The sequence below is a fragment of the Cryptococcus neoformans genome, chromosome 5 (genome assembly GCF_000149245.1).
Source record: "Cryptococcus neoformans var. grubii H99 chromosome 5, complete sequence".
In the NCBI taxonomy this organism is placed as follows: domain Eukaryota; kingdom Fungi; phylum Basidiomycota; class Tremellomycetes; order Tremellales; family Cryptococcaceae; genus Cryptococcus; species Cryptococcus neoformans.
Window position 1 is genome coordinate 715,438 of NC_026749.1, and position 12,275 is coordinate 727,712.

Here is a 12,275-nt window from a genome sequence, read left to right on the forward strand (position 1 = left end):
CAAATGTGCAGCAGATCGAATACGTATCCCCGATTGAAGCTGTGCCGCTGGTACTGTAATGAGAGCGGCGCGCGGCTGCTTTGCTGAACTTCCGTTTCGCTCTTTCGTTTTCATTCTTGATGCTATCGATAACAACGTCCGTCTGTACAACGCAGAATAGGTTATCAACTCCGTACTTGTTTAGGTACAAATCACTTCATTAAGCATTACGTTTGACCTTTTTCACCGCCCCTAGAGTGTAAAGTACAGCTCGATGCTACGCTCCACCACTCACCACCAATACTATTATTTTTACCGGCGCGCCGGCGATGGCCATCCACGTGTACTCTAAAAACAGTTCAATGCAAGTAATGTTGACAGATTCGCTGACAAATAAAGCAGCGACGAGTTCTGCCAGGCGCTACTGCTTAGATGTTACCTTTTAGACTTCTTAAAAGAGAACATTTATGTAATTTGATGGCGACAATACGACGCAATTACGGAAGAACGAATGTATATCACATGATTATCACATGAATATAGCAATTAACATGAAGAAACCCGCTTCATTCTTGGCTCTAGGCCCCCTATCCATCTGCAAACTACATAATTACCTCAAAATATTGGTAAAGATGAGAAGCAAAAACGCCTCAGTTGGACATGCGCCGTTGCAATAGCCTTTTCTTCATAGCGGCGGCTCGCGTCACCCTCTCTTTTTCCTGCGCCGCCTGCAACCAAGACGGTTTTCCTGGTTCGGAGCCACACATATCCGCCTCGAAAAGTACAACATCATCTTCCTCCTCGTCAGAATCCATCTCTAACCCATCCTTTACAACCTTGACAGGTGCTGGAGTGCATGTAATTCTGGGAATAGACATTGTCGAGCTCGCACTGCCAGTGGGGGAAGTGATGTATGTCGGAGAGACGGTTGTCCGCTCAGTGGAGGGGGTAGTAATCCTGTGTGGAAAGCTTGGACCACCAATACGAGAGGTCGCGGTGCTGCCGGACATAGACTGGATAAGAGGAGGGCGAATAGGCTCAGGAACATCACCTCGACCTTCAAAATTGTATCGATTTTTCGGAGGAGTCGCCGTCACTGCGGGCTTGGGCGGAGTATAATGACCCTTTCCATGAGTCGCCAATGAAGCCATATGCTCAGCAGGAAACGTCATTGGAGGCATGGAGGAAGGCCGGCCAGATATGCGACCATTGGTGCGTTCACGCAAAAAAGGCGCTAGGCGCGGTGCTTCCTTCTCTTTCGGTGATGAGACAGCGGGCATAGTGACTGAGCTGGAAGGAGTAGAAGGTCGACGATGGAGAACCGTGGATAAAGCCAGACGAGCTTCGATGCGGGAGGACGTATATTCCTCAGTTGGAGTCTGGAGAATCTCAATGGATTCAGAACTATCCATACGGACGGCGCCCATTCCAGATGCACTTTGTTGGCGAGCTGGAGAACCCATCTTGGCGTGTATCTGAGCAAGACTCGGAAGACGTACATTTGTACAAGGGGAATAGTCGATAGGTTGGCTAGGGTGAAACACATCAGACTTCATACTTGCATGTTTTTTATAAACTGGCCCATGCTCAGGATGGGTCGAGCACTTTTTTGCTGCAAGGGGGGTCTCAAAATCGGGAGGTGCGTGGGGCTGATCGAGTTGAGACGAAGTTGACAAGGGAGAGCGTGGGTCCGCAAAGCGAGTGCATGACCAACAACGCTGCCTCTTGATTTCTTTTGTTGGCTTTCCGGAAGCAATTTTCGGTCTCTCATAAAGACTGTCCCAGACACAGTCGGACGCAGTCGCTGCCAGAGATGAATTGCGACGGAGACTTAAGCTGTGGTATGAGGGAGAGATAGAGAGACTTTCTGGTAGTATTTTCCCGAGAGCAGCTAAGGCCGGCCCATCAGCCATTCGACGTTCAAGATACCAATAGGAAGACTTGCATGACTCACACTTCTTCATTCCCCTTTCCTTTTGATCCATTTCCCATTGACTCCGATTTTCATGCTTTGTGTCGCGCCATCGGTCTTCAAGCCAATCTTCTTCGACATCTCCCACCTGAACAGGCCAGTCACATAAGTGATGCGAGAGTTCTGGTAGAACAGCTGCTTTGTCCGTAGTCAGGGAGACGGATGGAGAGTTGAGATCAGATTGTAAAGCAGCTTCTGCGACTGAAAAGGCAAGAAGGCGGAGATGAGTGGGATCAGGGGAGGATGGAGTGTACGAATGTGTAGATAGAAGGAAAGCTTCCGACATCATTAAGATATTGGCTGAGAGCGAGTCCTGCTTCGCGCTATTGTATACTCAGATTACCAGAACCTGGGCGTCTCTGCAAAGAAATAATTGGGGAAGATGAGAAGTGTGGATCCTGAACCACTCTTCAATGACTGATCCTTTGTGATGAAGTGGCGCGTTGAGCACGGGGCACAATCAAAGGAAGGTGTGTGGATGTCGAACTCTGATGATAACGGCAGTTTAAGCTGTGAGGAAACAAGTGAGTCAGCCGGGAATGAAGCGCTCAAGAATGGCAAAGGTAAATGGCTAGTAGTACGAGAGCTAGCTCTTAATTAGGACTGCACTTGCGTTACGCGCAGATAGCAGTCGCCAGATGTTAAAGGAGAAAAGGTTGCCTTCATTTGTTTTCAAAGACATCATCACGCGACGGGTAGTTATCATTCCCATATTCTGCTTTCTGCTGTCTGCAAGCTGCAGCCGTAATAAAAACGGTTGCACCTTACATGAACCATCACGCACAATTCCGTAGCCAGGAACCAGATCACAGCTCAATGAACACTCACTCTTTTACCCTAACCAATCAATGTGATGTTGGCAAATACGACTCCTCCCGACAGTTATTGTGTTCGATTATGCTGTTGTATACTGATCGACAAGATCGTCAAGCCGCAAACTGAGAGAATTTTAAGCTCAGTGTACGCGTTGTCAAATCGCGTCGCGTCGAGGAATCCGTAGACGTAGGAGGCGTTCGTAAAGGTTGTAAGTTTTGTGAGATAAGTCGATGTATAGTTGGTTCGGATAAAAGGTATGTGATTACTGCTGGCACTTGATAAGCAATGATGGTAGCGGGAATTGAGGGCGAAAGACGGATGATTTGGAGTATGTATAAGATCGTAAAAAGGCCAAGGGATGAGAAAAGCCAGGCGATCGAAGGCTCAAAGACGGCTAGCGACCTGGAGCGATAGATAAAAGAGTGTTGCGAGCGGGGCTGGCTAGGTAGACAGCACGAGCAAAGTTGACTAGATATGGAGAAAGCCGGGTGGGCGTAGCGCGGTGAACCAGTCAACCGACGAGTTGGAATGTCAAACAGATAGATGTTAAGAAGAAGTTTCAATATTGACTTGCACCGTGCAGTGGCCGCCAACAAAGAAAAAAGAAAAAAGAGAGAGAGAAGGCGGAGAGCTCTGATGGGTAGAAAGGATGGAGGATGGTTGACCCCTTCCGGCCTTTGCTTCCAACGACATAATATTCTGTCTTTTATTTTCTAAACCCTATCGTGACTCGTGACAGCGCCGCGGTTCACGCTTCACGCGTCAGGGTAGGGCACGCGCTAAAGCCAGGAGCCAGGAACCAGGAACTAGCATCCAGTCTTACAACCTCCGATCAAAATGTCAAAACTCTCGATCTTTCGAACCTTATATTATCCTTAAACCTCATATCTCATCCGCATTCTTCAAATTTATTAATTCGTCGCGTGTTTCGCGTTTCCTTCGCGTCGCATAGGTTTATCATACATCTACTTATACATATAACATACAACAGTAACGTATCGGGGCCCAAAACGTTGATTGTCTGAGGAATAAAGTCTATTAAATGTAGGAAGTTACCCTCCAAATGGAGCGTGCGCCGGTTCGATGAAGAACAGTTTCTTGTGAACAATTATTTCGGTAATTTGTTCTCGTTCGCGTCTCTGAATCTCTGTCACAGAAGATCGATTTAAAGATCTGTGGGAGATAGGCCTAGGCTAGGCTGGCAGAGCGTTGTACGCGGAGGACAATGGTTAAGGGTGGAGTGAGTCTGGGGAAGATGAGGCGGGGCTTAGTTGTATACCACCAGAGACATTATTATGATGTCAGATTACTACATAGCAGCGGCGCGGCGGGAATCTGTGAAGAAGACGAATTCTCGTACATATTTATAAATAATGGCTCCCGCCTCCCTCGCCTACTAGGAAGATAATTCCTGTGCCAAAATACTCACTTCCTTTTCAGCCATTTTAAGAATACAGAAAAACGGAGTTTGGGTTGCTAGCTACCTCGTGATATAAATCAGTTGTTCATAACAACTGAACGATGATAATTAGCTAATTGGATGTGTTAACTGAACAGCAGGCCAAATCAATTCCATCAAAAGTGGGATTATTGTCGCGTTGTAATAATGCAATGGCCCTACGGCCCTGTCACATCACTTCGAGCACTCATCACTTATCGACATGACAGATGTTACCGCAGGGATCAAGGAGCGGTGTAGAGTCGTCGTTGAAATGGGATACTTTATTACTTTTACTTTCTTTTACTTAGAAGTCCACTATAGGTACTTAGTCCACCCTAGGCTAGCTATCTGTGGGATTCTCCTTAGATATAATCTATCTTCGTATATGTAGCCTTCTAGGCAAACGTTTTATAGCGCAAATACAGCAGGACTGTATCAGCAACACCAGCGTGCTCGACATGAGACCCGAGCTTAACTAATCGTTACCACTATACCAAACTATCACCAGATACATAGGGTATTTCCATCGTATGTACTATGACCACCACAGCCAAACCTTTGGGAGGCTATATTCCCTAGCAGCCTTTACCGTCGTAAAGCCCGTCATCAGCCTTGGATATCATGGGTGGTGGCCGACGGAACCTAATGGATGCATGTCCGTGGGAGACTTTAGGGGTTTTACGCTACAGCGTCCATTGGCGGCATCTCGGAACATGATCGCGTAAGTCGGGTAGAAATAGTAAGTGTTGATACAAATAGGCCTGTTACTGTTAGGAGAATATGCATGTCAAGAAGCTTGTTGTCAGCATAGATCAGTCGACAAAGACTATTACATCTTGATATTTATTACTAAATAAACATTACATTCAGTATTACAATGCAGCAAAGCAAAGTGGGAAGAACGCAAAATGAAGGCGAAATCGTTCATCCTGTCGTTCATCAATTTGGGACTGATATCAATGAAAATGAATGTGGGAGTTGAAATAAAAAAAAGAACATCCGGCGAGGCTAGGCTGACACAACAAGCCATTCAACGGACATCGATCGGTGTCCGTCCAGGACCGGCGGAACGAAGATTCCTCCTACGGGTGTCATTCCAGTATTAGTAGAAAGGTTTTCTTCGGAAGTCGGCCTATAACTCTGTTGTTCATGTCGGCTCAGCAGGCAGTAGAGTTCTCGGCAATATAGCTTCTTAAGGTCCGACTGTCAAGAGTCGTACGTATCTACGATGGAATAACCCTGCTAGTGCAGTGTTGAAGACCAGCGTTCGTCCGCCGACAAATCGCGAGTTGCGGGATTGCTTTGGGGAATTCTCCCACGGTAGATTCCTTGTCAAACGCGCTCAGGCACCTGACTATGGATACTGTCCACACGGGTCCCTTCATCTCCGCTTTTTGTCATATTTTAAATCCATTATCTTCATCTATCCCACATCTTTAGAATGGTGCGCACAGGATCAAGGCGTCCAATAGACCAACTTGATCCCGATAACGAATTGGCACATCCTCACCGGGGTTCGCAGGTCCGCTTTTTTTTTATCGCGCACTTGAGTACCGTGCTGACGCGACGCGTTTTAATAGTTCAAACGTGCCAAAACCGAACCTGGGACGGGTGATATCTCTTCATCAGATTTTAACTCTGACAACGATGATGCGGGCATGGATATGGATGATTCGAGTGATGAATCGGAGTACGAAGAGCCCAACTATGAAGAAGAAGCCTTGCTCGCCGCTTATTCGGATTTGAGGAAAAGTCAGAAAGGTTATGTTGGAGTAAGTGACTGGTTCAAATACAGCTTGGCCAGAGTAAAATTGATTGGACAATCAGGCTGCTTCTTCAGCTGGTATTATCAAGTCCATATCCCTCATTGATTTCATGTGTCACCGGCACTTGACTGTTGACTTCGGACCGAGGATGAATTTTGTTGTCGGCCATAACGGAAGTGAGTCCGTGTCTAGGCTCGGCCATAAATCACAGCTAATAACTTAATCCTTAAGGTGGTAAATCCGCAGTTCTCACTGCCATTGCAGTAGCCCTTGGTGGCAAGGCCAATCTTACCGGTCGCGGAACTGGTCTTAAAGATCTGATACGCACAGGTGCAGACCGTGCTGTCATCACCATTATTTTGGCCAACTCTGGCGATTCTGCTTATCGTCCCGAAGTCTACAATCCTCATATTGTCATCGAACGAACTATACATTCCAATGGTTCTTCCGGATACAAATTTAAGGCGTCAAAGGATGGCAAAACAATTGCCAACAAGAGATCTGAGCTTACTTCTATCTCCGACTATTTCAACATCAACATCGATTCTCCTCTCACAGTCTTAACTCAAGATCAATCTCGAAGCTTCCTACAGAATGCAGACCCCTCCAAATTGTACAAAGTTCGTTTCTCTTGTACTTTTTGAGTATTAGTAGGCGAATACTAACAGTCATCTTCAGTTTTTTTTGAACGGTACTCAGCTTTCGAATCTGCTTGAATCATATGAAGCGTCCTCCCAGAACATTGAGTCACTTGTTAACTTCATTAAGCGACAGCGAGAAGCTCTTCCAGATCTGAAGACGAAAGTTGAAAGCTACAAACGAAAGATTCAAGCGTCCAAAAAGGTCATGAGGCAAAAAAGAAGGAACAAACAACTCCTAATCGAGCTAGCATGGTCTTATGTTATCGAGAAAGAAAAAGTAAAAGCAGTAACACCATGTCTCGCACAAAATTAACAATGATACTTAGGCCCGAGATGAGAAAAAATCGGACGTTCTCGAATTACGGGAAAAGATTGAAAAGGTCCAAGAAGAGATCCACAAAACTGATGTGAGGCGAACTTTTTTGTCCTGTTCAGATAAGAGAGATATTTACTAATATGTATGGCGCAGAAAGAGTTGCCCCAAGTGAATGATGCGATCTTAGAGACGGAAATTGATCTCAAGAATCTTGATGAGTCTTCGAAACCCCTTGCTATGGCTGTTAGGCAAGCCAAAGCTAAGACTCAAGAGGCTAGTAAAGAGCTCAGATCAATGCAGGTCAGTCCCTTTAATTTGCTGGTAAAGGCAGCCCCTAATTCATTCACAGAGCTCTGTTGCGGAGATTGAGGAAAGGATTATCACAGAAAAAAGTACACTTGAGCGACTCGAAAGAAAAATTGAGGAACAACTTCGCCGTAATGAGCCAGAACAGCAGGAGGAGCGTAGACGCCTTCTCCAACGCCGGGCTAAAGCTGAGGACATATTGAGTAAACTACAGCTTGAGCGACCTGCTCGTGAAAGGGAACGTAACGACAAGTTCCAAGCTCAAAAGCAAGCTAAAGAGGAACTGCAGTCGATCAACTCCAATCTAGAGGACATAAATCAGTCAAAGGCTCAAATACAACGCCAGATACAAAATATTAGTAGACAAACCACTAGTAGAATAGCCGCTTTTGGTCTTCACATCGAACCTCTGCTCGAGGAAATCAACAGCACACACTGGAAACACTCTAAACCGATAGGCCCGATGGGTATGTTTGTTCATCTTGAAGATATGCGTTACGCGGATGTTCTCCAAGTAATGCTCGGCTCTGCTCTTTGCTCATTTGCTGTCCGGGACCATGAGGACCGCATCAAACTGAGCAACATACTGAGCAAGCATTTCGCTCGGTAGGTTCTCATAGTGAAGACATAACCGTGTGTCGCTGATCAGATTCATCCAGAGGATATCGGCCGGGCAACTTTACCGCAAGGGACGGAGCTCGCATTCCTACTATCTATCGACATTCTGGCGAATTGTTTGACTTTTCCAGCGGCGATCTGAGCAGATATGGCCCCACTATATTGAGCAAGTTGCGCGTGAGTTTAATACCGTTGTTTATTTTTGCCGGCTGTTGATACAACTTCGCTCACAGATCGAAAATGAAGAAGTGCTTCGCATTCTAATCGATCATCATCACATCGAGAAGAATATGCTTGCACCTACCCTTATTGAAGGCAACAGATTAATGGACGATCTCTTGAACAAAAATGTTGCTCCGCATGTGACCGTCCACTGCGCCGATCTAATGACAACGTCTGGTACTAAATCGTACGCAATCCCCTGTCTTCAAATTGGTCTTCGCTTACTCCTTACACGTGCTAGAAATCGACACTCCGGACCTACTAACAGATATCGAGGTAATCCTCTTTTTACCGTGGATGTAGGAAGTGAGATTGCGTAAGTCTTTTCCATTTGGTCATCAGAATCAACCTTACTTTGTTCTGTAGGAAATGCGAAGCACAACTTCAAGACTACGAATCGCAATGTCAACAGCTGCGCAGCTCCGCTATTATGACCGAAAAGCGCATTGCCTCTTTACAGCAAGACATGGTCAAGCTTTCTGTACGACAATAGTATATCATGCCTTTGCGCGTGTGCTGATATAATAATACCCGTAGGCAGGTATCACCGATTTGCAGAAGAAGGCGATCCCTTTAGAAAAAGATCTTGATCAGACCAAAAGAAAGCTGGCAGATATGGCTTCAACTGAAATCGACACCAGCGAGTCCATCCGTGACGTGAGCTTTCCATCATAAGTGATCCTCTCAAATACTAATACCATGAATAGGATTTGAAAGAAAGAATCATTGAACTTGAAATGAAGCTGCAGGAGCATAATGCGGACATCATCAAACAGGAAGATATCATCAAACAGCTAGATGCGGACGTCGTTCAAAAGCGAGCGGCTTTTGATGCCCAGGCTCCGACAAAAGAATTGCTTCTGGTGAGTGTTTTAAGCATTGTCTAGCACATATTATCTACTGATGTTTATATCAAGAAAAATTTAGAGAGCCAAGTACAGCGCAGGACGAACATTCTAGCCCGGCAGAGTCATTGGGCCCAATCATTGATCAATTACGAGAGCAAGCTTGAGGAGGCAGAGGAAACTTTGGTGGATCTAGAGAACAATGTCCAGGTAAGCATCGATTCTGCATATATGGCCTTTAGAAATGAAGCGTAACCGTGGGACTTTCAGGAATGGACCAATAAAGCACTGGACTATGCTCCCGAAAAAATCAACACTATCAAAACGCCAGGGCAACTGGAAGCTGAACGAAAAGCTTTGGATCAATCTATCACGGAAGCTTCTAGAGCGTATGTTGTTCTGTCCAACGTCTCTTGTTGTGGTTCAATCTGACATTGCGGCAGACTCGGCGTCAATTTGGATGAGCTGACCGCCGAATACCGTCTCCAAAGGCAACGATATCAGAAAGCGAATGAAAACATCAAAGATCTGAATTTCCTCCGAGTTGTTCTTAGGAAGGCTATGACCAACAGACATACTTGGTGGCATCAAACCCGCAGCCATATTGCTATCCGGGCCAAAACAGCTTTCGTCGTGTTTGAAAGCTTTAGGGCAATGGAAGGAAGGCTGAACTTCGACCATGGGCATGAGAAGCTGTCATTGGTAGTAAGTTAACGGTATATCCGCAGCGAGGACAACGTCTGATGAGGTACAAATTAGATCCATAATCAGACGACTACTGAATCCCAGGACGGCACTTATACCCAGATATCGCATTATAAAGGTGCCAAAGCTCTTTCCGGTGGAGAACGTTCCTTTTCTACGGTATCTCTCCTTTTGGCCTTATGGTCTACCGTGCCTTGTCCTATCCGAGCTCTTGACGAATGGGATGTATTTTTGGATGCAGCCAACCGAAAGGTGGCTGCAAAGAACCTAATGGAGGGTGCCAGAGAGAGTGATGGGAAACAGTATATCTTAATCACCCCGTTGGATATGCAGGGTATTGACACCAGCGGACCCGACAAGAAAGTTATCAGGATGGCGGATCCTGAGAGAGGGCAGTAAGTCGTCCTGTTTATGTTCATATGACCGAAAGTTGATGATGGTAATAGGGGAACACTCAATATGAGTCGATAGGCTGTGCAACCCATTAATAAATATCTAGTGGCAGATTTAATCTTGGAGGTATTCATGCAATCTAGGCTTATGATAGTGGTAGTATGAAGAATGGCAAATAATCATGAAATCGAGATGGATAAAGTACTGTACCAGTACATAATGATAGTTATTGTGATAGCAAGGATCCATTGTGCCGTACGAGCATTTGTCATAAAGCATTTCAATGTTGTTGATTGATCGTCATCGGCGGCGCCATTGCGCTGTCCAAATCAACGGGTTAAATTTGATTCAGAAATAAAAGAGGATGGGCAAATTATCATTCAACGATCAAGGGCAGGCGGCATTTCTCAGTAACCTCTAAACAATATTTTTAATCGCCTGTTTGTATATGATGATGACCATAGGACATCGCAACTGATATTATTATCATATGCATTTAGTTTGAAACATGGCAACTGATAACTATTGGTTAGAAGTCTATTATCGAAACAGGGCTAAGTAAGAATGGTACTTCTTCTCATCTCGTCGTCATCGTTGGGCATGATATGTATACGTCAATGCGGCAGGGCTCTATGAGTGGCTTCGTTTTTCTGATCCTTAGAATATTGTAATAAAGTCTCCTATCGTAATCGATCGGCTCATCGCCCATACTACCGCCAACACCAAACCCTTCATACCAGGGAGATCTGTCACCTTCCTTGCAGCACTCTCATTCTCGTTGGGACTGCCAGTCGAGGCCACACTAGTCTGACTGGCGCTGCCAGTCGAGGTGGAAGTTCCACTAGTTCCATTGTCTTTATCTGCTTGTTCACTATTCACTTGCCCGTCCCCATATGGCCATGAGTAACTTGTTGATTCTGGAGGAACGAAGCAAGTCAGACCTATGGCCGTACCGTTCACAAATTGGAACGGGGAGGAAGCAGGTACAGAGATGGTAGTGTTTTGAAGAGTTGATGACTCCTCGAGAAGCGGGTCTGAAGGATGAGGCGTCTTGTTGCCTGTTGTGCAGTTGGGGCCATAGTTACCGATCTGTAACCATCTCATAAGCTTTAGTTTGGAATTGATATGTGCACCGTACGTACAAACGAAGTATTGCCGAAAAACGTGTTGTTCTGTATGACGAAATCTTTGGCACTTGTGACACTCATTCCAAAAGCGAATGCCCCAGAGAATCGATTATCTTGGATAACACCGCCAAAAGATTTGTTTGACCCAAATCGTTGGTCAGAGAACCAGGCATCTGGGCCGAGAGCCTACTTGGGATAAGCGGGAGAGGAACGCAAAGAAAGAGAGAAAAACACAGAAGAAGAGGCTTACAAGACCCATCTTAATGATGGCTTGGTACGCCTGCGGACCTCTGGTTTCGTTGCCCATCTGAGGTGTGTTAATTTGATGAGGACTAGGTTATTTTAAGCTTTCTGAGGCTCAACTTACAGAAGTAGCAAAACCCCCATAAATGGTATTGCCCTCTACAACGGTATGACTATAGTTGCCTATTGGCTTCCAAGGCTTCACATCGACCACTATCGCTTGTCAACATGCTGTAAGTCAAAGGTAAATGTCAACTTGCTATTGATACCGCCAATCATCACTCGCTGATGCAATCATTTCGTTAATTGTGAACAATATCACGATGTTACTCACTGTCTTGGCCTTAATAGTATTATTTCTGACAGTGGAGAACGGTGCCCCGAACACGACTATACCTCCATCCGTTGCATCTATAATTTCGTTGTTCTGCACAAGACTAGCGGAGCACGAAAGGGATATCCCGTCTGCCCACTATTTCCAGTTAGCATATCGCCCCTAGACAACAAAAGACGCCCTGAAAGTCTTACATTTTGAAAATAGTCTGTGCCACATGGGCCGATGTCATTATATTGGACAGTGGCATTGACGCAGTTGAGTTGACCTTCAGAGCTAAAATATGATGTAAGCAATCACACCCGTGACTCGTTGCGAATGACCAGGAATCCTTACATGTGCATACAAGACCAACCTCTTCAGTATGTCCAGTCAGCACAGCAGCGATAAAAAGTTCAAAAGACCAGCCTTGGGTTGTAACTCTTCACATATTCAATTACCTGGTTACTGTTCGCACCTCCGAACTCAATGTTGCCTCCGCCGCCTTTGTAAACAGACTCGTTGGCAGCCCTGTTGCCGTTGATCTACCAGCGAAGGAATAAATATTAGCA

General features: G+C 45.5%; 3 protein-coding genes and 1 non-coding gene; 2 read left to right on the forward strand and 2 right to left on the reverse strand.

Moving 5' to 3' along the window:
* Positions 1-460: 460 nt before the first annotated feature.
* Positions 461-3,449, reverse strand: CNAG_01277 (hypothetical protein). XM_012193607.1 has 3 exons: positions 2,780-3,449; positions 1,934-2,461; positions 461-1,870 (listed from the first exon to the last, which is right to left on the reverse strand). The coding sequence occupies exons 2-3, from the start codon at positions 2,238-2,240 to the stop codon at positions 630-632; spliced, it is 1,548 nt and encodes a 515-aa protein (XP_012048997.1). The 5' UTR covers positions 2,241-2,461; positions 2,780-3,449; the 3' UTR covers positions 461-629.
* Positions 3,450-4,178: 729 nt separating this feature from the next.
* CNAG_12450 lies at positions 4,179-4,622 on the forward strand. XR_001045754.1 has 1 exon: positions 4,179-4,622. It is a non-coding gene; the product is annotated as a hypothetical RNA (non-coding RNA).
* A 989-nt stretch (positions 4,623-5,611) lies between these two features.
* CNAG_01276 (hypothetical protein) lies at positions 5,612-10,276 on the forward strand. XM_012193608.1 has 19 exons: positions 5,612-5,730; positions 5,789-5,980; positions 6,036-6,150; positions 6,206-6,594; positions 6,653-6,892; positions 6,942-7,022; positions 7,085-7,231; positions 7,281-7,843; positions 7,897-8,032; positions 8,089-8,264; positions 8,319-8,393; positions 8,444-8,558; positions 8,615-8,734; positions 8,785-8,940; positions 8,995-9,132; positions 9,193-9,311; positions 9,366-9,627; positions 9,682-10,022; positions 10,074-10,276. The coding sequence occupies exons 1-19, from the start codon at positions 5,650-5,652 to the stop codon at positions 10,096-10,098; spliced, it is 3,471 nt and encodes a 1,156-aa protein (XP_012048998.1). The 5' UTR covers positions 5,612-5,649; the 3' UTR covers positions 10,099-10,276.
* A 212-nt stretch (positions 10,277-10,488) lies between these two features.
* CNAG_01275 (hypothetical protein) overlaps positions 10,489-12,275 on the reverse strand; it is a 2,299-nt gene continuing 512 nt past the window's right edge. Inside the window, exons 3-11 of the mRNA XM_012193609.1 lie at positions 12,133-12,248; positions 12,061-12,081; positions 11,919-12,000; positions 11,725-11,862; positions 11,651-11,675; positions 11,515-11,603; positions 11,398-11,454; positions 11,163-11,333; positions 10,489-11,109 (exon numbers count right to left, since the gene is read on the reverse strand). Of these exons, the coding sequence (XP_012048999.1) occupies positions 10,678-11,109; positions 11,163-11,333; positions 11,398-11,454; positions 11,515-11,603; positions 11,651-11,675; positions 11,725-11,862; positions 11,919-12,000; positions 12,061-12,081; positions 12,133-12,248 (1,131 nt within the window). The 3' untranslated portion in view covers positions 10,489-10,677.

Excerpts from the sequence above, each read along its gene's own strand:
- CNAG_01277 (XM_012193607.1), bottom strand. The coding sequence starts at position 2,240 with ATGATGTCGGAAGCTTTCCTTCTATCTACACATTCGTACACTCCATCC. Across the intron at positions 1,871-1,933 it reads GGAAAGGGGAATGAAGAAGT|CTGCTCTCGGGAAAATACTA; the intron begins GTGAGTCATGCA and ends GGCCGGCCTTAG.
- CNAG_01276 (XM_012193608.1), top strand. The coding sequence starts at position 5,650 with ATGGTGCGCACAGGATCAAGGCGTCCAATAGACCAACTTGATCCCGAT. Across the intron at positions 5,981-6,035 it reads GTCAGAAAGGTTATGTTGGA|GCTGCTTCTTCAGCTGGTAT; the intron begins GTAAGTGACTGG and ends TTGGACAATCAG. Across the intron at positions 8,033-8,088 it reads CTATATTGAGCAAGTTGCGC|ATCGAAAATGAAGAAGTGCT; the intron begins GTGAGTTTAATA and ends CTTCGCTCACAG.